We start from the raw sequence: 26639 nt of genomic DNA, 5'->3' as shown, positions 1-26639 counted from the left end.
TATTTTACTTAATCTAACAACTCAAAAACAGTCATTTCAAGATATAATAAGTATTTTTAAGTAAAAGATACTTTATATTCTTTTACTCATATTAAGCCTTCAACATCCAGAGTATGTTTTATACTTCTAGCACATTTCAACCAGACCAGCCACATTTCCGGTGCTCAACAGCCATCAGTCTAGTGGTGCCTGAATTGAGCAGCACTAATCCAATGAATCTAATTCTTACTGATAATCAAGTCATTCCCAAGTTTAAGCTGTGCACTTAGGGAGGATGAGACAAAGGGTTAAACGTTACTGCCACAGCCCAACACTCATCAAGGTTAATAAAGGAAGAACTACACAGAACAAATTACTTCTGTTTAATACATCTGCAAGCTGAACAAATTCACTTTTGAAAATTTAATAATTTGTTTCATAAAGCAATACCTAAAGAACTAAAATATATACACACATATATACTTTTTTAATATTCCACATTCTAGAACTCAAAAAGGTCACATTTTTAATAGTATCTCATTGCTAGTTCCTGATATAATCTTTTATGTAGTCATAAAAGAAATGTAAGCAAAAAGGAAGAGAGATAAGGAGGGAAGGAAGGAGAGGGTGGGCCTATGAAGATACAGAAAATCAGGATGAAAACTTGCACAATGCAAATATATGCAGACTTCTTGGCTTCAAATTCTAACTAGGCTACATGCTATGTAGGTACTCTTAGACAAGGTGTTCAATTTCTTTATGCCTCATTTCCCCCACCTATAAAATGGTCATAATCACAGTACTCCACAAAAGGGTTATTATAAATTAAATTAGTTAATACACAAAGTATTTATATTAGAGTTGACACAAAAATATACTTAACAAGTATTTTCCATCAATAATAATAGCAAAATATTCAGACTAACAAGACTGCCAGAATCTGGTAAGAATTTCTACTAATTATGAAAACAAAAGATACAAATAATAACACAATCAAACACATGTGAAAGATCATATAAAGGGAAGATACTTTATTCTGTGGCCATTGTCTACCACTTGATTTGGAAATTCAATGTTCATGTCACTTACAAAGCTGGACACTAGTTCTCTACTGCACAGATTTACTTCTCATAGTTGTTAGTGTTGTTCCCCATGATTTCCTCTCTTTCTATATTTCTGCATTCAGTAGGAAGCTACAACCCCCAGAAAATATGTGCACTGCAGACAGGCGTGGAGACAAAGGCAGTTCTGGCAGAGGCATGGGTGCGTGATGAGATATAATCTTCGTAAGTAAAGCTTTGCAAAGTGAGAAAAGACACAGAGAAATGCATGTCAGTAGTACACGTCAGGAACTGTAGGCTCTCTCATACTCTCTGACTAGAACGTCAGAGAGCAAGACAATGAAGAGAAGCAAGATGGACAGCATTGTTTGGAAAATCTGCACCAGATGACAGACTTTTAATAACAGGCATACACTGGAGGTTTTACATGAACAACTCACTTAGAGCTCAAGATACTGGCATAAAAAGAAACTCAAACAACTGAACAAGGCAGGCCAAGGGCAATTCAGACACTTTGTTTACTGGCAAACACTGACTCTGAACAAATTTATCGGTAGCAAAACCAAAGGAAAAAAAGGGGGGAGGGGGAGCCTAGAAAAAAAGATTATTTGACAAGAAGTATCAAACCAGCAGTCTTCTGAAAATAATTTCTACAAGCATTAGTAGAAACAATCTGTAAGCTATCTGCATACCTAAAAGTAAATGAGCCATACCTCCCAGGAAACAGGAACAGAAAGGAGAGACAGAAACTAAGAGAAATGGGTAAAATAAGGAACTGCTTACAAAAAATTTTAATGTAATAGCAGAAATAAAACCTGTGCTGGTATTAATAAAGAGTTGAATGAATTATTCAGAAAGCAGCACTTATGTAGAGGGCAAACATGGAAAGTCCTCTTAAGAATTTGTAGAGAAGAACAGACATAAAAATCATGAGGGAAGATGATAACCAATAAAATAATTCTATTCCCTAAAGGAAAAAATTAAAACTGGTTAAAAGTAATAATCCAACATGTAACTGAAGAACATGTTTTTGAAATTGAATAAAGAGAGTCGGACACGACTGAAGCGACTTAGCAGCAGCAGCAGCAGCAGCAGCAATCTATGTTTGCTGATCAGACTAGTTTACCGTGTTCCAAATAAAAAAAATCAATGAACAGAGACATATATGGGTGCATCTTAGCAAAACTTTTTGAACTGTAATGAAAAGACAAACTATGGCTACATAGACAAAAATTTCTGGAGAATTTACATACAAAAGCAAAACCCAGCAATCTTCAGGTTTCTCTGTAAAACTATATCCCAGAAAACAATAAGAAAATGTTATTGGATTCTTAAAGGAAGTCTGTGATCACTCTAATACAGAAGTCATTCTCAGATATGCCAAGTCAACAAAAATATAGCGCATGTGTCCTGCGTTTGAAAAAAAGTAAAATAAATTACTTGAGGCAGTAATTAAGCTGAAAAGGGGGAATGAAAATTAAAATATATATAATAAATTTGTGGTATCCAGCAAAGACAAGTTTTACATCCTAACTACCCTGCAATCAAAAAAAACACAAAAAAAAACCAAAAAACATTTACTGCCACCATACACCTCTAAGTCTTAGTTTCATCATTTATATTATTAAGGTAATATTAATATCCACCTTACTAGTTTGTGAATATGAAATGAGATCACTGCATCATAAAGGGACTTGCAAGGTGCTATTAAAATGTAAGAAACACTTATTCACTTAACAGAAGCATCAGCATAAATTGGCACTGTCTCTTGTCACAATGGCTTATTCACATGGTGCTTTATTTCTCTGCTCTAAAATACACAAGGATTAATATTTGAGATAGGATGTCATAATGGGAACCATATATTTAACTCTTGAACTATTAAACTCCTAGACTTAGCTACAGAATAGCAAGCAACTTACTGTTCTAAAGAAAGCAGCAAGAGGAATGATGTTAGCATCACGGTAGCATAAGATGTCTCTTGTTTCTGTTGCCCTTTAACATCTAAAATTTGGCATCTAACAATGAGCAAAAGTGCCTCATGGGAGCTATGGAACCCAGCATCATACGCTGAAGGACCCAGAAGGAGCCTCATCCACCTGCGCAATGTGTAACAAGCAGAAAGAACCTGGTACAGGATGTGGAGCCAGCAGGAGCCTGTGAACTGACTCTAACCCCTCGTAACTGCAGTACCTGGAAAACACGGCACTTGGGCAGATACCCACATATGAGAAAGCCTTTATGGAAGTTCAGGTTTCTAAAGAAGTTCCAGCACTCCCATCAGAACAACAAGAAAAATACAAGTATGGACATTAGAGTGGGTAGGAAGACCTTTGCCAGTATCACCCTTCCCAAGAACATAAACCAGACCAACAACAAGTATCTCTCAGCTAGTAAAGATTAGAGGAGGTTAACTGTTACTTCAAGTGCCAAAACAGCAGTGTAAAATGACAAGGGACATGAAGAATAAGGGAAACCTGACACTCCAAAAGATCATAATCATCCTCCAGCAACTTAAGGCAAAGATACAGAGAAAAGTGATTGATCCTATAAAGAATTCAAAATAGCCATCTGAGGAAACTCAATGAGCTACAAGAAAATAAAGACACAATGTTACAAAACATGAAAAACAATACATGATCAAAACGAGAAATAAACAGAGACAAATCATTAAAAAAACTAAACATAGATTCTGGAGCTAAAAATTCAATGAACAAAATGAATGTAAGAGAAAGCATCAATAGCAGAACAGACCAGGCAGAAGAGAGAATCCATGGTTAGAGGACAGAACTTTGAAATAACTCTGTCAGAGAGAACAAAGAAAAAAGAATGAAAAAGAATAAAAAGGAACTACATGATCTACAGGACACCATCAAGAATAAACAGCAGAATCATTAGAGTTCCAGAAGAAGAACAGAAAGGAAAGGGGTAATAGAGCTCATTAAAAAAAAATAATAGCTGAGAATTTCCCAAACCTGGAGAGAAGGCTGCATATCCAAGTTCATGAAGCTAACAGATTCCCCCCATTATCTCTAAGACATATTATAATGAAACTTGCAAAAACCAAAGACAAACAGAAAATCCTAACACCAGTAAGACAGACTGTAACCATTAGGCCATCAGCAGATCTCCAAGCAGAAACCTTACAGGTGAAGAGAGCGGAATGAATGACATTTCACATTTCTTTTAGTCAAAGAAAGAAACTACCAGCTAAGAATACTCTATCCAACAAAGGTATCCTTCAGAAATGAAGAAGAAATAAAAACTTTCTCAGATGAATAAAAGTTAGGTCTGTCATACAAAACCATCACTACTAGATCTGCCCTACAAAAAAAAAAAGGCTGAAAAGAGTTCAAGTTGAAATGAAAAGACACTAATAGGAACATGAAAACATGACAATGTACAACTCACTGATAAAGGTAAATATACAGTGAGATTCAGAAAACTCAAATTCTGTAATAGGACAGGTACATTAACCACTTAATTTTAAATATATTATATAGTTTAAAGGAAAAGACTATTAAAAATAACTAGAGCCAGTATAATTTCTTCATGAATATACAATATAAAATGAAGTAAATTTTGACATTAAAAAAGCTCAATACAATCCCTATGAAAATTCCACTGACATTTTTCAACAGAAATAAAGATCTTTTGTATGAAACCACAAAAGATCTTGAATAGCCAAAGAAATCTGGAGAAAGAACACAGGTGGAGGCATCATACTTCCTGATTTCAAACTATATTACAAAGCTATAATAATCAAAGCAGTATGGTATTAGCATTAGAAAAATACATAGATCAACAGAATGGGATAGACAGCACACATATAAACCCACTAATACATGGTCAATTAATTTACCACAAAGTTGCCAAGAATATACAATGAGGAAAAGACAGTCTCTTTAACAAATAGTGCTGAGAAAACTGGATAATCAAATGCAAAAGAGTGAAATTGAGCTCTTATCTTACACCAAACACAAGAATCAACCCAAAAGGAATTAAAGACTTGAATGTAAGACCTGAAAAAATTCCCAGAAGAAAATATAGAGGACAAGCTCCTTGACATCAGCGACATCAGTCTTTGCAATGATTTTTTTGGATTTGACACACACACAAAAAGGCAACAAAAGAAAAAGTAAACAAGTGGGACTATATCAAACTAAGGACTTCTGCACAACAAGGGAAAGCATCAACAAAATAAAAGACAACCTACCAAATGAGAGAAAATATTTGCCAATCACATTAATTGATAAGAGGTTAATATTCAACATACAGAGAATTCATATAACTCAGTAATGTGTTTGGAAATTTTTATAATAAAATACATGGAGGGAGGAGAGAAAGGATATTAAACTTGACCAGTCATCTAAAGGAAGACCACTGCAGATCTCTGACAGAGGTAAATAGCATGGTCAAAGAGGTGCACAAAACTGATATGACAAAGATGAGACAATAACAATATAGAAGAGAAACACCAAAATCCTACATTAGTCCATGATGAGAGAAATAAAGAGGGATAAGAGATAAACTGTTGGAAGAAGTGATCAAATTTGACCCTAGTTTATAAAACAAATGCAAACAATTATTTCATCACGCATGATGATTTTTACTTGAAGAAAACTGCATTTCAGATATGTCAGTAATGAAAAAGGAAACATAGATTAAATGAAAAAAGGAGTTAAGGTCAAAACAAAGAATTAAAAAACACAAGGGTCCTAGCTTTCTAAAATGAGAGTAGAGAAACTAAGACAGCAAAGCCAGACTGATCAGGCATGTCAGCACTCACATGCAAATATCTCCAGCAGAGAGGAAGTTATGTAACACTCAGATATGAGAGGAAGAGAGACATTCCCCTCAGGAGACACCCTCTGGAATATATAAGATGTGTTCTCCTACTGAACCAAAGCCACTACCATTGGCTCGCCAATCTGTTCCCGGTCAGCTGCATTAGACGCTGACTTGACTCAGGAGCTCTGGCTATATCAATAGATGATGATGTTGTTCAGTGGCTAAACTGTGTCTCTCTGCAACTGTGACTCTGCAACCCCACAGACTGTAGCACATCAGGCTCCTCTGTATTCCACTATCAATAAAGATTACATAAAATCTGTTCTTTAATAGCAGTTAATACAATATTTAACCCTTTTCAAAGAAAGTCTATTGAACACATTAAAATCTTGTTGGTGGAAACAATAAACAAACCAAAAAACCCACACAGATTGAAATTTATAACTTTTTTAATTCCTAAAACAGAATTCACTTTTGCCCTATCTCCAAGCATGTTTCTTCCCCATTTTCTTCCATGGCCTTTTTATCAAACTATTTTCAGAGTGCTCAGTAACTTTCCATGAGACTCTAACCAACCTCCCTTTCTCTCCTCTCTGATTAGGAAACTATTATAAAGGAAATTCAGAAACCTTGTCTATAATGATGATCTGGAAATTGGCAAGCTTAGGGGTCAGTTTTCACATGGAATGTAAGATAACAGAAAAACAGGAAAAGAATTCTTTCTGAAATCTGCAAAACACTAAATTATAACCACCTAAAAGGGGAAAAGGAGTCTGTAGATGTTATAAACTATCTTTCACAGTTTCTTTATGTACTAAAACAGTAAATAATAAGAATAAACATCCTTCATTGGATAATTCTAGGAAAAAATCATTTCACATCAATTTCACTTTATTGTTATTTTTTTATACTTGACAAACCACAAAGTACGCAAATGAACCATAAAAACCAATCTGAGCAGGGTAGAGCCACACACTGGCATCTGGGATGTATCTTCTTGGTTATATATTTGAAAATACATCCAAATTCAAGCACAAGGAAGCCCTTTTTTATAACACTGCCAAGGAAAATTTGGTTTTCAGCTGAAACCACAATTAGTAAGAGCTGGATAATATTACATCATCATCAATGATTCAACAATAACAAAAAAAAAGGGAGAGTATGCACACAGGAGCAGGCTGGAAAGCATCACTTCATGCTACAGGTTATTTAAAGATAGGGAGAGGTACTAACTGATGGCACCTGGGAACATGACCTTATTTGGAAATACAGTCAGTGCAGATGCAGTTGGTTCAATGAGGATATATACTGGATAGGGTGGACTCCTAATCCAGGATGACCGCCGTGTATGTAGGATGACATCCCTATGAAAACACAGAGACACACGGATAATGTCCCATGAAGATGGAGGCAGAGATGAGTGTAATGGATCTACAAGCCAAGCAACACCAAGAATCACGGGTCTTCCCCAGCAGCTGGAAAAGAGGTGTGGAACAGATGGCGAGGGCTCTGAGAGCCTGAGTCCTCAGAAGTAACCACCCTCCCAACACCTTGATTTCACATTACAAGCCTCCTAAAAGGGGAAAAAAAAAAAAATTTATTTTTCTATCCTCTTTCTCAACACTTCTGACATAGATATGTGGGTTTTTCCATACCAAGGAAATCTCCAGTTCTTGGCAGATACCACCTGGGTATTCTACAACTCAGTTACTACACTATCAACAGTGGTTAGTGCAGGTCACATGTTGTAAGGGCTTAGTCCCACAAGACCGCCCCTACACTTCAAGCACCAATCTCAAACCCTAGACTGTCATCTTATTTCTGGGCAAACATTCATATAGCAAAGTTTCCCACAAGCTCTTCTTCAGTTCAGTAATTTACTAAAATGGCTCACAAAACTCAGGGAAACATCTTACCTACATTTGCCAAATTTTTATGAAGGACAGTACTTAGATACCAGTATGTGGTATAAGGCTGTGTGGGATTTCCACACCTTGAAATTTCCATACCCTTAAAAGTGTGCACCAATCTGGAAGACCTCCAAACCCCTCAGTCAGGGTATCTTTATGGAGGCTTCATTACTAGATGGACTGAATTACAGCCATTAGTGGTCAACTCAACCTCCAACCTCTCTACCCTCCCCAGAGATGGAAGAGGCTGAAAGTTCCAAAAGCAATCAAGGTGGGCTCCCACGATAACCAGGCCCCATCCTTAGGGGCTTTCCAAGAGTTATTCATTAACACAAACTCAGGTGTGACCCAAGAGGGTGTATTATGAATAACAAAAGATGCTCTTTACTTTTATCACTCTGGAACCAGAGACTAAAAAGCCAAATATTATAACCAAAGATGCTTCTCTGGCTCTTATCACTTAGAAGATGACAAGTTTTAGGAGCTCTAAGAGCTAAAGATGAAGACCTATATATATAAATATATTTCTTATTACATACTCCAGAACTGTGAGAGAATAAAATTCTGTTGTTTTAAGCCACCCAGTTTGCATATTCTGTTACAATAATCCTAGGAATGAATATACCTGATATGAAGAAAAATTTTAAAGTTTAAATCTTAAAATGCAAGGTGTTCAATAACTGTTAAAACTTGAACGCAATTGAAAAGTCCTCCAGTAAGTAAATGGACAAACTAACTGTGGTATATCAATTCAAAGGAAGATTAGTTACTGATGAGAAGAAATGAGCTATCAAGCCCTGAAGAGACATGGAAGACTCATAAAGGCATATTGCTAAGAAGCCAATCTGGCTATGTACTGGATGATTGCAACTATGTGACATTCTGAAAAGGCAAAACTATGGAGAAAGGGAGAAGATCAGTGGTAGCCAGGGGTTCAGGGAGATGGGGGAAGGACAGGGAGGTGGGGTCAAGAGTGCTCTCAGGGTAGTGAAACTACTTTTCATGACACAGTAATGGTAGAAACATGTCATTATACATTTGTTGAAACCCAGAGAACATACAACCCAAGAGTAAACCCTCATGTAAACCATGGATTTTAATTAATATTATGTGCCAATATTGGTTCATCAATTATAATGAATGCAACATACCAATGCAAGATATATCCATAACCTCAGATATGCAGATGACACCACCCTTATGGCAGAAAGTGAAGAGGAACTAAAAAGCCTCTTGATGAAGTGAAAGTGGAGAGTGAAAAAGTTGGCTTAAAGCTCAACATTCAGAAAACGAAGATCATGGCATCCAGTCCCATCATTTCATGGCAAATAGATGGGGAAACAGTGTCAGACTTTATTTTGGGGGGCTCCAAAATCACTGCAGATGGTGACTGCAGCCACGAAATTAAAAGACACTTACTCCTTGGAAGAAAAGTTATGACCAACCTAGATAGCATATTCAAAAGCTGAGACATTACTTTGCCAACAAAGGTCCACCTAGTCAAGCCTATGGTTTTTCCAGTGGTCATTTATGGATGTGAGAGTTGGACTGTGAAGAAGGCTGAGTGCCAAAGAATTGATGCTTTTGAACTGTGGTGTTGGAGAAGACTCTTAAAAGTCCCTTGGACTGCAAGGAGATCCAACCAGTCCATTCTGAAGGAGATCAGCCCTGGGACTTCTTTGGAAGGAATGATGCTAAAGCTGAAACTCCAGTACTTTGGCCACCTCATGCGAAGAGTTGACTCATTGGAAAAGACTCTGATGCTGGGAGGGACTGGGGGCAGGAGGAGAGGGGGATGACAGAGGATGAGATGGCTGGATGGCATCACTGACTCGATGGACGTGAGTCTGAGTGAACTCCAGGAGTTGGTGATGGACAGGGAGGCCTGGCGTGCTGCGATTCATGGGGTCGCAAACAGTCGGACACGACTGAGCGACTGAACTGAACTGATAATAGAAATATAAGTTTCTTTTGGTGATCTATTTTATGATAGAAATATAAAATTGTTGTTGATTCATACATATCAATTTTGGCTTTTAGTATGCCTTGTAATTTTTTGTTAAAAGTTGAACATAATGCACCAGGTAAAAAGAGCTGAAATAAACAGGTTCCTAAAGTGGTGGTGAGGTGTGGAGGCGGGAGGAGAAATGTCCCATAGTTCTGTGTCTCAATCTCTTAATCCTCTGCCTTTTATAAAGACTGTGACATTTATAAGTGCTTCTTTCCTTGTGGCTCAGACGGTGAAAAAAAAATTTGCCTGCAATGCAGAAGACTGGGGTTTGATCCCTGGAGGAGTAAATGGCAAGCCACTCCTGTATTCTTGCCTGGAAAATTCCACGGACTGAAGAGTCTAGCTGGTTACCGTTCATGGGGTCACCAAGAGTCGGACACAACTGAGGGACTAACACTTTCACTGTCCCCACCGCCACCCCCATAGGACAGGCTGGCCAGAGGGTGCTGCAGTTTGTACTTCTCTTCACCCGTGGGGAAGGTTAGAGGAGGCTGGAATTGGGTATCTCCCTTCCCCCAGATCAGTTAGGCTCTGACAAAACCCACAGGCTAGGCTAGCAAAACAGGTTCTTTTGAGGGCAGGTTTAAGAAAAACAGAATGTTCTGGACATTTTCAAAATAACTGCTTTTCCTCTCCCTCTGCCAGTATCAAAAGAGAATTTTTCTAAGCCTTCACTGTAAGAACCTGGTGGGGCTCCTGTTGGTAAATCTCACAAAACTATGAAGACCCACCTAAGACTGGGACGCCCCTGGAGTTTTTCACTTTCTACTTGTCTACGCTGATTCTGCAGTCCATGGGGTCACAAAGAGTCAGACACGACTGAGCGACTCTACAACCACCACCTAATTAAATATCCTCTAGGCACAGTTTTACTTATTTCTTTACCATCAACTGAATATAGTCATTATTATCCCTGCTGCATCATGACTGTATTAAATATACTTTTATGTTCATCCGTTTTTCCACACTTTCTAATTTTTTAATAATTTCTATATTTATTTCTATTATAATTATTTGGCTGTTTTTACTGAAACTTTTAACACATTTAAAGTTTTTATTCTTTTAAGCCTTAATGACATTAATACTATATGTAATATAATCTGCAAATCACATCAAAATAATTACAAACCCAATAAATAGGCTACAGACCATTGAACAGTATAATAGGCAAGACTCTACTTATAACTTAGCCAACTGCTGACATCATAAACTTACGGTCAGCAGAGCTGAAGAGCTTTTACTCCGATACCCAAAAATTCTACATAGGAACTTTAAAGGAAGATGTTTTGGGGGGTATCAAATGCTTTTAGGGAACTTTTAGGGAAGATTTGTTTGTATACCAAAGAGATGGTGACAGTAGAAGCACTGGTGATTTTTACTTTTTCCTTAACCCTGTTTCTATTTCCCACAAATTATCATTACATTGTATTGCTTTTATAATTAAAAAAAAAACTCTCAAGGTTATTATAAAAGATACAAACTTTTAGAAAGGAGAGCCAATGGACTCTGGAGAGAAAAGTTTCAGTAAAATGGAAATCATAAGGGTATGGTCTAAAGTCATTTCTTTATTAAGCATGGAAATGAGACAACCATAAACCCCATTTTCAAGGGGATTTCCATGAAGGAGGTGCACATTAGTGACTGCCTGCGTCTTTCAAATTCACCTTATATAATTTCTGTAAAGTCTTTCACCATTGCTGTCTCTCTGACTTATCTAAGTATCTTCTATCAGAAAATAAAGATCATAATGGGCTAGAAGGGACAGAGGTGGCAGGGAGTCTGTGATGAACAGACTGAGCATCATTTGCTTCACTGAAGAGCAGAGTACACTCCAGATATGTGAGTAAGTGAGCATGAAAGGAAGTGAGATGAGCACATTTTGTGTAACAGGTGAGAGACTATCTGAGGAATCCCTGAAGAGGTGGAGTCATACTTGGTGACAGTGGGTGATTCAGTGTGACAGCTGTGATGGGACCAAACACAAAGAACCCTGAACACAAGGCTCAGAAGTCTGCAGTCACCACTATAAGAAACAAGGATCCCCTTGAAGAATTTTTAAACCGGGGTATCACACATGGAAAGTGATGTCAAAGGAAGATGAGCTTTATGATGGTACATTAGCTTCAACAGACAAAGACAAGTCTACCAGACATAAGAACCAGGGGACTACTAAGGATGGAAAGTAAAGGGAAATGAGCATTCTTCAGAAGATAACGACATTTTGTTAAAAGAGAAAATAACTGAATATTTCTCATTTTCTTCAACTGATTTAGTCAAAACACTTTTCCTGGGTACCTTCCACATTCCAAATACTAAGCTCTAAGGATACAAGAAAGGAAAACAGATACATTCTTACCTGTATATATGTTATAGCATATTCTCTTTTTCTTTTTCATAAAGTTTATTTTTCTTTGAATTCTTATTTTGTGAATACCCTCCAAATACTTAAAGTGTGTTTAAATGTAGTAGAACTTTATTTACTTATAATATAAACTGTTTTAGAATGCTCTGCCCTTTCTGCTTCCAAAGTATACCTTTGTGATAGTACCTGTCACATAATAATCACTGATTTACTTATCTCCTTTTCCACTACATGATTCTAACCTTCACGCTGGCTGGGGCCAGGTCTTACTGGATACTTTCTCCCCACTCAAGAAATTTCAAGAGAGGGCAGTGAGTTAGTGAATCCTATTTAGTTGTTAAGCCGTGACCCCATGGACTGTAGCTCACCAGGCTTCTCTGTCCATGGGACTTTCCAGGCAAGAATATTGGAGTGGGTTGCCATTAAATGCATAGATTTCATTGGGAACTATGAATAAAACACAAAATTTTCTTCTTTAGTTTCCTAGATGTAGCCAACAGGTGGTTTCAAATTTCAGTCAATTAGGAGTGCTCCTCAACCTTTTCCACCAATTAAATACAGCAAATGGGAGGATGTATGTTCCCAGCATCCCAAGGAGCTTTAGGTTGCAACTGGCCATATGTGTAAAATAGATTTTAAGTCACATTGATTCAGGCACTATTCTACAAACTAGAGAAATAACCAAGGCTCCTGCCTTTGTAGAGCTTAAATTGATAGAGGTTAAGATGAACAGCAATCAAATAAACAGGAAAAGTTCGTTACCATCTTAGCATAATAAAATTTTGTTTTATTTTTTTATAAATGTAACTTTTAAAATTTATTTTTTATATCTTTTAAAAAATACGTATTTATTTGGCTGCATTGGGTGTTAGTTGCAGCACTCGGGATCACGGCTCACAGACTCTCCAGTGGCGGCACGCGGGCTCGGCGGCGGGGCGCGCAGGCTGAGTTGCTCCGTGGCATGTGAGATCTTAATTCCCAGACCAGAGATCTTCCTAACCACTGAACCACTAGGGGGGCCTTCTATAGCTTTTCTTTTAAGGTTAATACTTTGGGTCTTATATTAACGTTCTCTTCTGACATGTTATAAAGACATTATATTATAAATTTTTGATTTTTCAATGTTAAGTCTAAAGAATTCAGTTTTTGTGTTTGAATTAAGAATTCAATTTTTCTTCTCCAATATGGCTAACCATATGGCTGATATGGCTGACTACCAAATAGTTCATTCCTCCCCCAATGACCTATTATACCAACTCCAATACAGAGTTCCTATAAATATCTGTTCTTGAACTTTGTTATTTTTCATTCATCTATTTCTGTACTAATTACTTTAGCTTTATATCGACTAAATGAATCCTCCTGCTTCATTTTTCTTATTAGTAATCTTGGCATTTTATCTTTCCATATAAATTTTAGGATCAGCTTGTCAAGTTCTACAGGATCAAGCTGAATTTTGTTTGAAATGACACTGAGTTAAGTGATATATTGAAAAAATTTGACATTCCCAAGCTTTTCTGTCTGCTCATATATTTGAGATAGTTTTAGGCTCTTTAGTAAAGTTTTATAACTTCCTCCATGAAGTTGTTACATATCGTTTATTAGACAAGTGATGTAATTGTGTTGCTCTTGTGACTAGAGTATTTTTTAAATCACACTATCTAAACATTTTTGCTAAAGTATAGAAGCATGATTTTTTTTGTTAAATTATCTTATATCCAGCATCAGTGCTAGAAGTGTATATAATAGATTTTTCTTAAATCTTCTGTATCAACAATCATCAATAAACAATTAAGGTTTTGCTTCTTTTCATTCCCTATATTATTTACTCTTTTCTTATTTTACTGGCTAGGACTTCTAGCATAATGTTGGAAGCAGTGACAGAAACCAGGATCATGCTTCTAAGTTCCAAGTAAATGGCTTCTAACACATTTCCATTAAGGATGAGGCTTATAATGGAGTTTTTAGTGGATATCCTTTATTTGCCTAAGTTGTTCTTTTCAATTTGTAGGCTGTTAAGAGGTAACATTGGTATGAGGGGTGGTGGTGTTAGTCACAAATAAGGGCTATCTTCAATCAATTTTTGCTCGGGCTATTAAGATAACTATGTATAACAGAAACTGTTCTCCGTTTACCTAACATCTGCCCTATGAGCCTTAACTCATTCTGACTAGACCTGCATACTTACAGAATGTGTCAAAACTACATTCACATATATACTCTAGAAGAAATGATCCAATTATCTGTGACCTTTGGTTCACGAAGAAATATTAATAATGTAACACAAATTTTGAATGGATAATCACATTTGCTTGATTTAAGCCCATTAATATTTCAAGATAAGGAAAGATGGTTATAAACAAAACCCAAAATACTACAACTTTTATCTCAAATATACACATATATAAACTATATAAATACATATATATATTCTGAGATCATATGTCTGAGGACTTCTAAAATAATGGGATAAAAAACACAGAATACAGTATCAATACAATTTGATTTTGAATTGCAGACAAACATCATTATAAGTGCCATATCACAAGCATCAACAAAGGAAAGGGAATACTGCATAGCCTGACTTTTAACTTATCTTTAATCACCATCATTTAAGGAATACACTTTAATTAAAGCCCAATGCCATATAAATTACATTCTATAAATAAATAGAGCTGTGCATTTGAATTTTAAAGTTCTATATTTCATGAGATTTTAGTCTTTGGTGAACAAATAAATCAACCAAACACAAGTTTCCTAACTTCTTAATTCTCCTGTCAAACTCTAAAACTATGTTCTTAGTAGGAACATAGTTGTATTAAAGAAAGCTTGCTTTTTAAAACGGAAAACTTATTTTAAAATAATTTGATGATTAAAATTTTTATATGAAAGGATTTTAAGTTTTTTAAATGAAATTCAATAGGCCAAGTGCCAAAGTGAAGAACAAAGCAAACAGAAAACACTACAAGTATTATCACTGAGGAAGCATGAATCAATTTACCAAGCCTGAGACTGTGCTCAACTTTTCAGAAACACATCTACCGGATTAAATCTGTATATGACTTTTTCCAGAACAAACTACACTTACAAGATGAAAAAGTAACACAAACGGAATTCTACCTGAGTAAATACCCCTTATCCCTGATGATTTTCGATTCTGCTTTACTGATGTGGGAGCAAACAACCTTGTTTGAATAGGAAATTCTTAACAGAAGCTTTCACAGGCATTGCTCTATTACAACACTATCCTTTGAGGAGTCACTTCATGGTACTTGTACCAGAAAACCTATACAATCTAATTTAATATTTTTAATGAAACTGAATTAGCTTTTCAACACATTGTGTTCTTTCTACTTCTATTTAAAAGCTGTTATTAATGGAGCTTATAAAATGCTGAGGCTCAGAGCAGAGATAAACAGTGACAGTCTAAGGAAAACTCAAAGCCCAGAGGTTAACCAAGTTCAAATCATCTGTGAATGACGATTTGCAGGCCAAGCCCCTCATCTCATAACAAAGCCAAACTGTGATCAGTGAAAGAAAAACACATAGCTGTCTGCAGTGAGTTCCACCTATAATTAACTAGAACACTATCATTTTACAGCTAAAGGTATATATACTAAAATATCAACAGCTAATGAAACTGAGAAAGGGGAAAAATCAGATTTTATTAGAAAAACCCTCTTTTAGAATTAGAGAGAAAAGCAATTCTCATTTATTAAGGAATGCTGAAAACTGCTACTTCTACCTCAAAAAATGGCTTAAAGATACTTCTTTGAATTAAGAACTTCTCACTTCACATTCCCTGGAGAAGGAATGGCAATGCACTCCAGTATTCTTGCCTGGAGAATTCCATGGACAGAGGAGCCTGGTGGGCTACCATACACGGGGTCACAAAGAGTCAGGCACGACTGAGTGACTAACAGACACCTCACATTTGAAAAAACTTAGCAGCAAAATCGCAGGAGCACAGTCTCTCTGGGTAACATGCTGTACAGGAATGTGACCAACCCGAGACCAAATAAAATGGCAACACTGAGCTGTGTGTCTTTAAGCACATCATTTAACTCAGCTGTCCTGAGTATCCGGCTGCGCCTCTGTCAAATGGGATAGTGATATCTGTCTCATAGGATTGTTGTGATGAGACAAAGCTTGTATGAATATTTATCCAGGTAACACACTGGATTTTTTTTTAATTATGAGAAGCACATCCTTCCTTCCATCCTACACATACATTCGAAATCAGGCTTCATTTCTTAAATGATATTAGATGCTCCTCATTCATCTCCTTCCCACAACTAAAAAACAGACTGTGATTCAAGTAAAGATTATATCTAATTATCAAAGGTATGTCTTAAAATGAAGGAACATGAAAACAATCAGCCTAAACATATTAATTTCCTTTTTTTCTCTGCCTTTCAGGCACCCTACCGTGGTAAGTACGGTTAACCTTTGGTGTCCAAAATGATCTTCTTAATATAACATTTAATACTCCTTACTATAACATTTAACAACTGTCTCTTCATTTTTCTAATGAAAATTATCTCAGGGCCCCACTCAGTTGTAAAAGATACTGAGCTAATAAGGCACTAATGGGGACAATCCCAAAGTCATGGAGCTGATGTATAAATTTAACAGATTCCTTTAGTATGCTACTGCTAAGAGAGTCACTGACTGAGGACCTTTGTGTGTCTACTGTTAAACCTAAAGAGACAATAGCATAAAGTAAGACTACTCCAGACAAACTTGCATATGGGATCACGATTCTCATTATTTCCAAATAGGATGCACACAAATGATCTTTTGCTTTAGAAGGAGAAAAAAAGTCCTGTGTTACCTTTTTTTGTTAAAAGAAAGAAAGAGGGGCTTCTCCAGGAATCCAGCTTGCAATGCAAGGGACACCGGTTCCATCCCTGGTCCGGGAAGGGTTCCCATGCCACGGAGCAACTAAGCCCACGAGCCACACCGCTGAGCCCAGGCATCACAGCTACTGAAGCCCTCGTGCCAAGCGCCTGTGCACCCCGATGAGAAGCTCCTGCAAGGAAAAGCAGCCCCCGCTCGCCAAAACTAGAGAAAGCCCACGTACAGCAATGGAGACCCACCACAGCCAATAAATAAATAAACAAGTCTTAAAAAAAAAGAAAGAAAAAGAGAGGGAGGGTGGAGGAGAGAGGGAAGAAAAAGAAAGTGAGCACGCCTGGTGCCCAGATCTAGCTTTCAAATGCCATTTTCCAATAAAAGAAAACTGGCCCCCTGAGAAACAGATGATGCTTCCAGGCCTGAGGAGGGAAGCATCAGGATGAGCGTGAAGCATCTTACAGTGACAAAAAGTAAGGAAGAGTGACTAAACAAAAAACAGATGAGAAAAACAACCACAAAACACCATAATGGGAGTATGTCAAAGGGACACAAGCTCTGACTGAAAGAACTCCCAATCTGAAACTGAAACAAGGCTAGCAGCGAAGTAATACTGCATTGTAACATATATAAAATAAACATCCATGAGTCTACACTGATATAAATAAATAACTGCATAACTCAATAAATGAGGCCACTGCCGCTAAGTCACTCCAGTTGTGTCCGACTCTATGTGACCCCATAGACAGCAGCCCACCAGGCTCCCCCGTCCCTGGGATTCTCCAGGCAAGAACACTGGAGTGGGTTGCCATTTCCTTCTCCAATGCATGAAAGGGAAACGTGAAAGTGAAGTCGCCCAGTCGTGTCCGACTCTTCACGACCCCATGGACTGCAGCCCACCAGGCTCCTCCGTCCATGGGATTCTCCAGGCAAGAGTACTTGAGTAGGGTAGAAGAGACAAATCTCTCATGCAAAAGAAATAAAAAGTGTTCCACTCTATCTGGGCTCCTTAAACAGGGACTGTGCATAGTTACTTCATTCAAAGAGTACACTGTAAGAGTAAGAAGCGGGGAAGAAGGAGTATTTTATAGTGACAGAACCTATCACTACCTGAACCAAGAGATTAAGGTCAACACTGACAAGTGACAAACTATATTGATAGTACATACCACCTTTGATATGATGTGATGAAAATGGTTCTTCATCTCTGTGGTCTAACAGGTAGCCCCAGTCTAATTAAGGGTAAAACATCAAACATTCTACAAAGTATCTGACCATGCATGTGTGCTAAATCACTTCAGTCACGTTCAACTCTGTGCAACCCCACAGACTGTAGCCCACCAGGCTCCTCTGTCCATGGGATTCTCCAGGCAAGAATGCTGGAGTGAGTTGCCATGCCCTCCTCCAGGGGATCTTCCTGATCATGTCTCTTACATGTCCTGCATTGGCAGGCAGGTTCTTTACCACTAGTGCCAGAAAGAAAGAAAAGAAAGTAAGTCTCACCAAAAAGAAAGTCTGAGATCACAGCCAAGAAGTGCCTAAAGAGACACGGCTACCAAATGCACTGTGATATGGGCCATGGAACACAAACAAGGACATTAGATAAAAACTCAGAGGATATCTGAATACAGCATTGACTTTATTTAATAATAATGTATCAACATTGGTTCATTAATTTTAACAAATATACCATACTAATGTATTCTAAGATATTAATAACAGGGGAAACTGGATGTCAAATATCTGGGAACTCTGTAGTATCTTTGCAATTTTTCTGTATATCTAAACCTGTTCTAAAATTAAAACTTTATTCAAAATAAGAACTTAAACTGTTTAACATATAGTTTAACATTCAGTTCAGTTCAGTTACTCAGTCATGTCCAACTCTTTTGCGACCCCATGGACTGCAGCACGCCAGGCCTCCCTGTCCATCACCAACTCCCGGAGTTCACTCAAGCTCATGTCCATTGAGTCAGTGATGCCATCCAACCATCTCATCCTCTGTTGTCCCATTCTCCTCCTGGCTTGACCCCTACTTTTCCCAATGTAAACCACTCCTACATACATACAACATCCTGAGGAAATAAAGGAGGTCTGCACGCAGACAAGCTGACAATGGAGGCCTTCTTTCAGCTTCCTACAATGTACTGCATTTCACATGTGTGCCCAGGAATTTAACCAAATTTAATGTAACCATAAGGAATTTAAACAAACTAACTCTCACAAGAACACACAAATGGTTTAACATATTTTAGGCAAGAAATAGCAGGTAGAATATAACATTAATAATGTAAGTATAGGCTAGAAATAAAAGCAGTATTTCTCCCATTCCTAATATGAGTTCTTTATCAGTCACATGAGGTTTAAAATGATAGTTTTTAACTAATAAAAGCTGATCAGAAGTAGGCCAAAAACTTCAAAATTATCAAGAGGCCCAGAGGCCCTTAATGCATTCTTTTAATGTAATGAATAAACCAAAGTTAGATACATATATCAAATGTGTATTTTAAATAGTAATAAATTAATGAAAGGTAATAGTAGATTTATATGCACTATCATTAATGATGAGCCCTGCCCTAAATGTATGTTATGCTTCAAGATAACAGTTAATGATATCATGAAGCCTTTTAAATCAGTACAACATATATTTAGATTCTAAAAATAAACATTTACCATTTGTAGTGATGTTTAAAGTGCTATACCCTATTTAGTATTTTGTGACATTTCACAAAAGATAATGGCTAATATGCAGACACCTTTACAGATGTTTCTATCCAGTCTTTTCACATTTGTTGTAAAAAGGAAAAGGAGTACATCAAGGCTTTATTCTGTCACCCTGCTTATTTAACTTATATGCAGAGTACATCATGAGAAACACTGGGCTGGAGGAAGTACAAGCTGGAATCAAGATTGCCGGGAGAAACAGCAATAAGCTCAGAGATGCAGATGACACCACCCTTATGGCAGAAAGGGAAGAAGAACTAAAGAGCCTCTTGATGAAAGTGAAAGAGGAGAGTGAAAAGCTGGCTTAAAGCTCAACATTCAGAAAACGAAGATCATGGCATCCGGTCCCATCACTTCATGGCAGATAGATGGGGAAACAGTGGATACAGTGGCTGACTTTTTATTTTTCTGGGCTCCAAAATGACTGCAAATGGTGACTACAGCCATGAAATTAAAAGACGCTTACTCCTTGGAAGGAAAGTTATGACCAACCTAGACAGCATATTCAAAAGCAGAGACATTACTTTGCCAACAAAGGTCCGTCTAGTCAAGGCTATGGTTTTTCCAGTGGTCATGTATGGATGTGAGAGTTGGACTGTGAAGAAAGCTGAACACTGAAGAATTGATGCTTTTGAACTGTGGTGTTGGAGAAGACTCTTGAGAGTCCCTTGGACTGCAGGGAGATCCAACCGTCCATCCTAAAGGAGATCAGTCCTGGTTGTTCTTTGGAAGGACTGATGTTGAAGTTGAAACTCCAATACTTTGGCCACCTCATGCAAAGGGCTGACTCATTGGAAAAGACCCTGATGCTGGGAAAGACTGAGGACAGGAGAAGGGGACAACAGATGAGATGGTTGGATGGCATCATCGACTCGATGGACATGGGTTTGGGTAACTCCGGGAGTTGGTGATGGACAGGGAGGCCTGGCATTCATGGAGTCACAAAGAGTCAGACACGACTGAGTGAATGAACTGACTGACTTATAAACTACAATAAGTTATGTAGCAACCACAGCACAATATTTAAGTGACTTAGCTCCAGAACTGGACTACATGAGCAGGAATACTGACAATAAGATTTATTGGCTATGAGACCTTTGACATGTTTTTTAATCTCTCTATGAGTTATTGTCATCTGTAGAATGGTGGTAATAATAATTTCTACCTTACAGAATTGGTGGAAGTATTATAAGAGATATTTCACTAAAGCACTTAGAACAACATTTGGCACATGGTAGGCACTCAATAAATATTAGTTATGACTGGGAGTAAAGCATTATGGGAGTATTCATGGAAATCTTTTATACCACTACAGAATTCATTAATTACCTTTTGGCAAAGAACTTAGAAGACATCAAACTCAGAAATGACACATATGTTTTTATTTTCTTTTTTATAGATAAGTAAGAATAGCCTGTTCTAGGATATTACATACAGATTCAGGTCTTTGAGAATGCTCCATCAATGTCTCCTGCCTAATTAGTTAAAAGTTATACTGATAGTGTGGCCACAAACAGCTGATAGCAAATACTTCACTAGGACTTAGGAACAATATACATACCCTCAAATCAGGAGAAAAGTTCTCTGCAGAAGTTGATATGGAATCCGATGAGACAACAGAAGCTGATTTTGTATGCACTGAATTCTCTGAATGAGAAGTGGAAGCACTACAAGATACAAAAGCACAGGACATTTGAAAAATGGGCATGTTAAAAATTCAGAAATTTAAAAAAATTTAAAAAAATCAGAAATTTTATTAACTGTAACCCCACTGTTTATTAAAATTTCTACTGCCAACCAGTCCAATACTGCCTATTCAATCTTATCTCTAAATACTGATAAATTGCAAGCTCTATTTCTAAGAATAGGGCTAAGTAGTCTTACCATCCACATTCCCTCTAGACAGGCTTCCCCAGTATTTATGAATACACTCCAGATTAATTCTTTCTTTTTATCTAACCATCCAATTAATCACTCAATTATCAGGCCAATGTGCAAAAAACCATTACACCAGGTGCTATGACTTGGAGATAAATAGGGCAAAGCTCTCATGTTCATAAAGCTCACAAGCTTGTGGAAGAGACAGATAAAGAGCACAATGTGATAACCCTAACTATACACGTACAAACACCCCCAGGTGGACAGAGAGCAGAGAGACAGAGAAGCACCGTGATTATGAATCTGGAAAAAGGAAAAGAAAGTACCTAACTCTACCCAGGAAAGTTCAGGGAAGACATCACAGAGCAGGTGATATCTGAACTGAGTCTTGAAAGATAGGAAATTGCCAGGCTGACAAACAAGCAAGGGAATTCCAAAAATAAACAAAAATCACTAAAAGTGTAGAATTATCAAAGAGCACAGAACACTTGAGAAACTACAAATAGTTTGACAGGGTTAGATGAGCAGAAGGAGAAAAGATAATGATGGAAAGACAAGCCTGTCTTCGTACCTTGTAACTTTCCCCCACAACCAAATTGTGTGTTTTTTAACAAGCCTGTCTTAAATATCCACTTTTTCCATTACACTAAGTAATCACACTCGATACTTTTATTCTCTTAAATTGTTATAGACCTTTGGATACCTGATCACATACTGCCTTTTACTGTTTATTGGTCTCAAGTATGTAAATGTTGTCTCACCAATTAAAATTTCAATGTCCCAAGAAGGACAACTGTGTCTTTATTTTCTATAAAATCTACTTCAGTGCCTTTGTATATAGTTAACGTGTATTATGTTTATTAAATTCAAAAATACAGTGACAATAAACTGATGCCACAAACTGAATGATTTACATCATTTCCTTTCATCAGTAGAAGAAACTTAAATTATTTACGGAAGAAAAATCAATGGTAGGAAAATCTCAGACATTTTGAACTGAAACTTAAAGTTCTGACTAAGAAATACATTTTTCTAAAGCTTCATTCCCAACATATTAAAAGCCTACTTCACACAAGAAGTCAAGATTCTGATATAATAATCCACCTTGAGGTTGTGATATTTAGAAACCACATTTTTGTTTTAAAATTTGTCCACTATAATACCTGCATGTAGTGACTACTAAATTATGTTTACAATGTAAAAATCATCTCCTCTCAAACAGCTGTCAGTTCATTTTTATTGAGGTTTGGATACTAAAAATATTGTACATATTTTAGGTGTACCACATGTTATTCTGATATATGTATTCACTATGAAATGATCACCACAATAAAGCTAATTGAGACACCATCACCTCACACAGTTACCTTTCTTTCTGTGGTGAGACAATTTGAGATTACCATCTTGGCAATTTCAAGTATACAATATTATTAAACTATAGTCACTATGCTATATATTAGGTACCCAGACATAATTTATATCTGAAAATTTGTCCCTTTTGATAGGACAGATTTTTCCCCCTTATCAGATAGGATTTGAAAACATTTTCTCTCACTCTGTTGGTCACTTTGATATAGTCCTAATAGTTTGTTTTTGCTTTTGTTACCTCCCCTAACGGTGGCAAATCTGAGAAACCATTTTCAAGACCAGTAACAAAGAGCTTTTCCCCAATGTTTTCCTCCTGGGGTTTTACAGATTCAGGTCTTACTTTTAAATGCTTAATCCATTTTGGTTGATTTCTTGTGTGATGTAATATAAGGGTCCAATCTCACCCTTCTGCATATGGATATCCATTTTCACCAACACTATTCATTGAAGAGTCTATCATTTCCCCACTGTTCATTCTTGCTGTTTTCAAAGGTAGATTGACTGTGTACACATGTAGTTCTACCAATCTGTTCTGCTGTCCACTGTTTTGAGAACCACAGCCTTGCCATACAGCTTGAGGTTAGGAAGTGTGATGCCTCCAGCTCTGTTCTTTGTGCTCAAGACCGCGTTAGCCATTTTGGGTTTTAATGGTTCCATACTGACTTCAAGATTGTTTTTTCTATCTATGTAAAATGCCATTAGAATTTTTATGTAGCATGCATTGAATCTGTAAATCACTTTGGGCAGCAATGACATTTTAACAAGATTAATTTTACCAATTCATTAACACAGGATAACTTTCTATCGATTTGTGTCTTTTTCAATTTCTCCCATCATCATTTTACAGTTTTCTTCATACAGGTCTTTAACTTCCTTGGATAATTTTATTCCTTAGTATTATATTTTCCTTTTTTTTTTAATGCTATTGCAATGAATTTGTTTCCTTAGTGTCTTTTTTGGAAAATGCATTATTAGTATATAGAAACAACTGACTTCTCCATGTTGATTTTGTATCCTGCTACTTTCCTGAATGTATTAGTTTTTTGTCCAGTTTTTTTTTACAATGTTGCATGTATAAAATCATGCTATCTACATTTTTATATATTTATACAATGAGAAAATCATCTCCCTCAAAATAATCACTTCATTTAAATGAATGAAAATGGCAAAAACAAAAAAAGAAAGAAAATGGCATTCCACTGCAAACACGTCAAAAAATTTGTTTTCAAATACAAACATCTCTTTATTACCTATTTCAAAGTATAATTGTGGTTAACTCTTTTTGTGGCCAAGAATCTATAATATGACAAGGGAACAGTCATAAGAATTCTATTATCTTTAGATAACAGAATATCTTTAGCTTTATAGTGTAAGGAAAGAGAAATTGATAGGCTGAGAATGATTTCTTTTTTTCTGTACCAATTTATGATTAATTAAAATAACACTAAACATAACCTTAAAATAACAAGGAAAACAATAAAAATTTAAGCACAGTACTCTGACAAATATTGTTTGCTGCCTACTCCATATACATACACATTCCTTTCTTTCCTGATCTGCATGAGGACAGTTATGGTGAGCCCAAGATGACATGCTTGCTTTTGGTTCTTTTGTGTCTAGGAGACAATGTGACACAATTTTGGTCAGTGAAATTTAAGCGGAAGTCTGTTTCATTGTTTTGGAAGCCTTTTATTTTCTTAATAAAGGAGAGTAGAAATAGCAAGACACTTCTTAACCTTTCCCACTTTCTCTTGCCTGGACCAAGAATGCAAAGCTCAGAAATACTGGGCATCCTGTAAATGCGAGCAAGTGTTGGCCTATGTAGGACATCAAAGGGCATAAAGTCCTGGTGAGCAGGTGAATCCACCCCCAACAACTCCCTACTTTGGGAGTCTTGGTTATGTAAATTAAATGAAGTTTAATTTTTAAAATCACTGTAATGGAATCTTCTATTCTGTACAGCCAAACACAAGTCTCTAAGTGTTACAGCAACCAATACTTTATAAAGTCTATTTCGAACAAGCTGAAATGTATAACACTGCTTTTATGTGTATGACCTGAGAAAACAGAACTATGTAAAGGCAACAAAACACAACTTGGAATTAGGGTAGTGCAGACCTAGGCAAAAACAGTACCAATAGGAATATCAGAGTATGTCCCATTAGGACACCAAACAGTTCTTTAGAGCCAAAATATGAAGAAAACAAATCTAAGGGAAAATAAACAAAACCAGGTATTGTAACTAGTACCTTTCAGTCTCAAAGAATCAGTCTTTCAAGCAGAAGTGTGGAAAACAGCCTTTAATTAGTAACTTTTTTCAGATACACATAAATATAAATAGATATGATCTGCAACATATTTGAATAAGCACTAGAAGGTTTTAAACTCCAGGCAAGATACGAGGGGCTGGAGGGGCCACACGTGTGACCATATCATAGTACTGTTGTTGTGATTATAGTAAACACAAACACACATACACATACCACTACCATCACCACCACAATTGCTGAAAGTTCTGGTATAAACATGAAGTGGCTACTCAAGACTGAAGGTGGCTATGGAATGCAGAGCTCTATTTTCAACAGTTATTTTTCTCCTGTCATATGGGCTTTGTACATGCTTCTGATCACCATGGCTACTAGGATAATATAACTTCATTTCCACTGTTCTTTTCCATTTCTCCACTGCTCTTCTTGAGGTCTAGCCCTCTATGTTTACCTTTTATGAACTGTTTCATAAATAAGCTCTGTATTTCCCTGAATTCATACCACTGCTCATGCAACTCCAAAACAGAATGGCCATTTCTCTTCCCTGGTTGCTCAAACAGTAAAGAGTCTGCCTGCAGTGTGGGAGACCCAGGTTCAATCCCTGGGTCAGGAAGGTCTCCTAGAGAAGGAAATGGCAACCCACTCTAGTCTTCTTGCCTGGGAAATCCCATGGACAGAGGAGCATGGCAGGCTACAGCCCATGGGGTCGCAAAGAGTCAAACAGGACTGAGCTAATTCTTTCTATTTATTAACATCCTATTGTTACTTACTCTTTAAGACCCAGTTAAAAGGCCAGTTTTTCCAAGAAGCCTTCCCAGGTCATCCAGTGGAATAAAACTCCATCATCTATACTTCTGCCTATACTCTATAATGGCATTTAAATCTGTAGACTAGAGCTCTTTGGTTACACTGCTCCTCCTTTTAAAAGATAAACTTCTAGAGAGTAAGAATTGGCAAGGCATCTGAACTCAGAGCAAAGACTGCAGTCTGCTAATCTCATTAAGTCTGGAGAAGGAAATGGCAACCCTCTTCAGTTTTCTTGCCTAGAGAATCCCATGGACAGAGGAGCCTGGAGGGCTACAGTCAACAGGGTCGCAGAGAGTCAGACATGACTCAGCGACTAAACAACAACAATCTCACTAAGTAACCAATGCCGCTTTGGTCCTCAGTTTTCCTAGGCCCATAAACTTCAACACACAAACTTCAATCCAAACATTCTTATTATCCTTGTCATCGTGAACCTCTTCAAAAATGCCAAACCTTCAAGTCCAACTCTGTTTCCTCTGTCCATTTTCCCTGCCTAAGTCTTCTTTCAGCTAACTTTTCCTTTACACTGGACTTTTTACGCCATATGGAATAAATTCTCTTCTATCTTCAACCAAATTCTCCCCTCCACCTCTTTGCTTCCGCTGAGATCTCCTTCCAGGAGCCCAC

At 37.1% G+C, this 26639-nt stretch overlaps 1 protein-coding gene across 3 annotated transcripts in view; it reads right to left on the bottom strand.

Annotated features, from left to right (window-relative positions):
• MTMR2 (myotubularin related protein 2) overlaps nucleotides 1-26639 on the bottom strand; it is a 113450-nt gene that overhangs the window by 48903 nt on the left and 37908 nt on the right. For all 3 annotated transcript variants that reach the window (XM_052652419.1, XM_052652420.1, XM_052652418.1), the window contains one exon: nucleotides 21254-21359. Coding sequence is in view for 1 of the 3 variants with exons in the window: in XM_052652418.1 (XP_052508378.1) it covers nucleotides 21254-21359 (106 nt within the window). In the remaining 2 variants the exon portion in view is untranslated. The remainder of the gene's footprint in view (nucleotides 1-21253; nucleotides 21360-26639) is intronic.

The sequence above is a fragment of the Budorcas taxicolor genome, chromosome 15 (genome assembly GCF_023091745.1).
Source record: "Budorcas taxicolor isolate Tak-1 chromosome 15, Takin1.1, whole genome shotgun sequence".
NCBI lineage: Eukaryota > Metazoa > Chordata > Mammalia > Artiodactyla > Bovidae > Budorcas > Budorcas taxicolor.
This window is presented reverse-complemented; position numbering and strand designations above follow the sequence as displayed.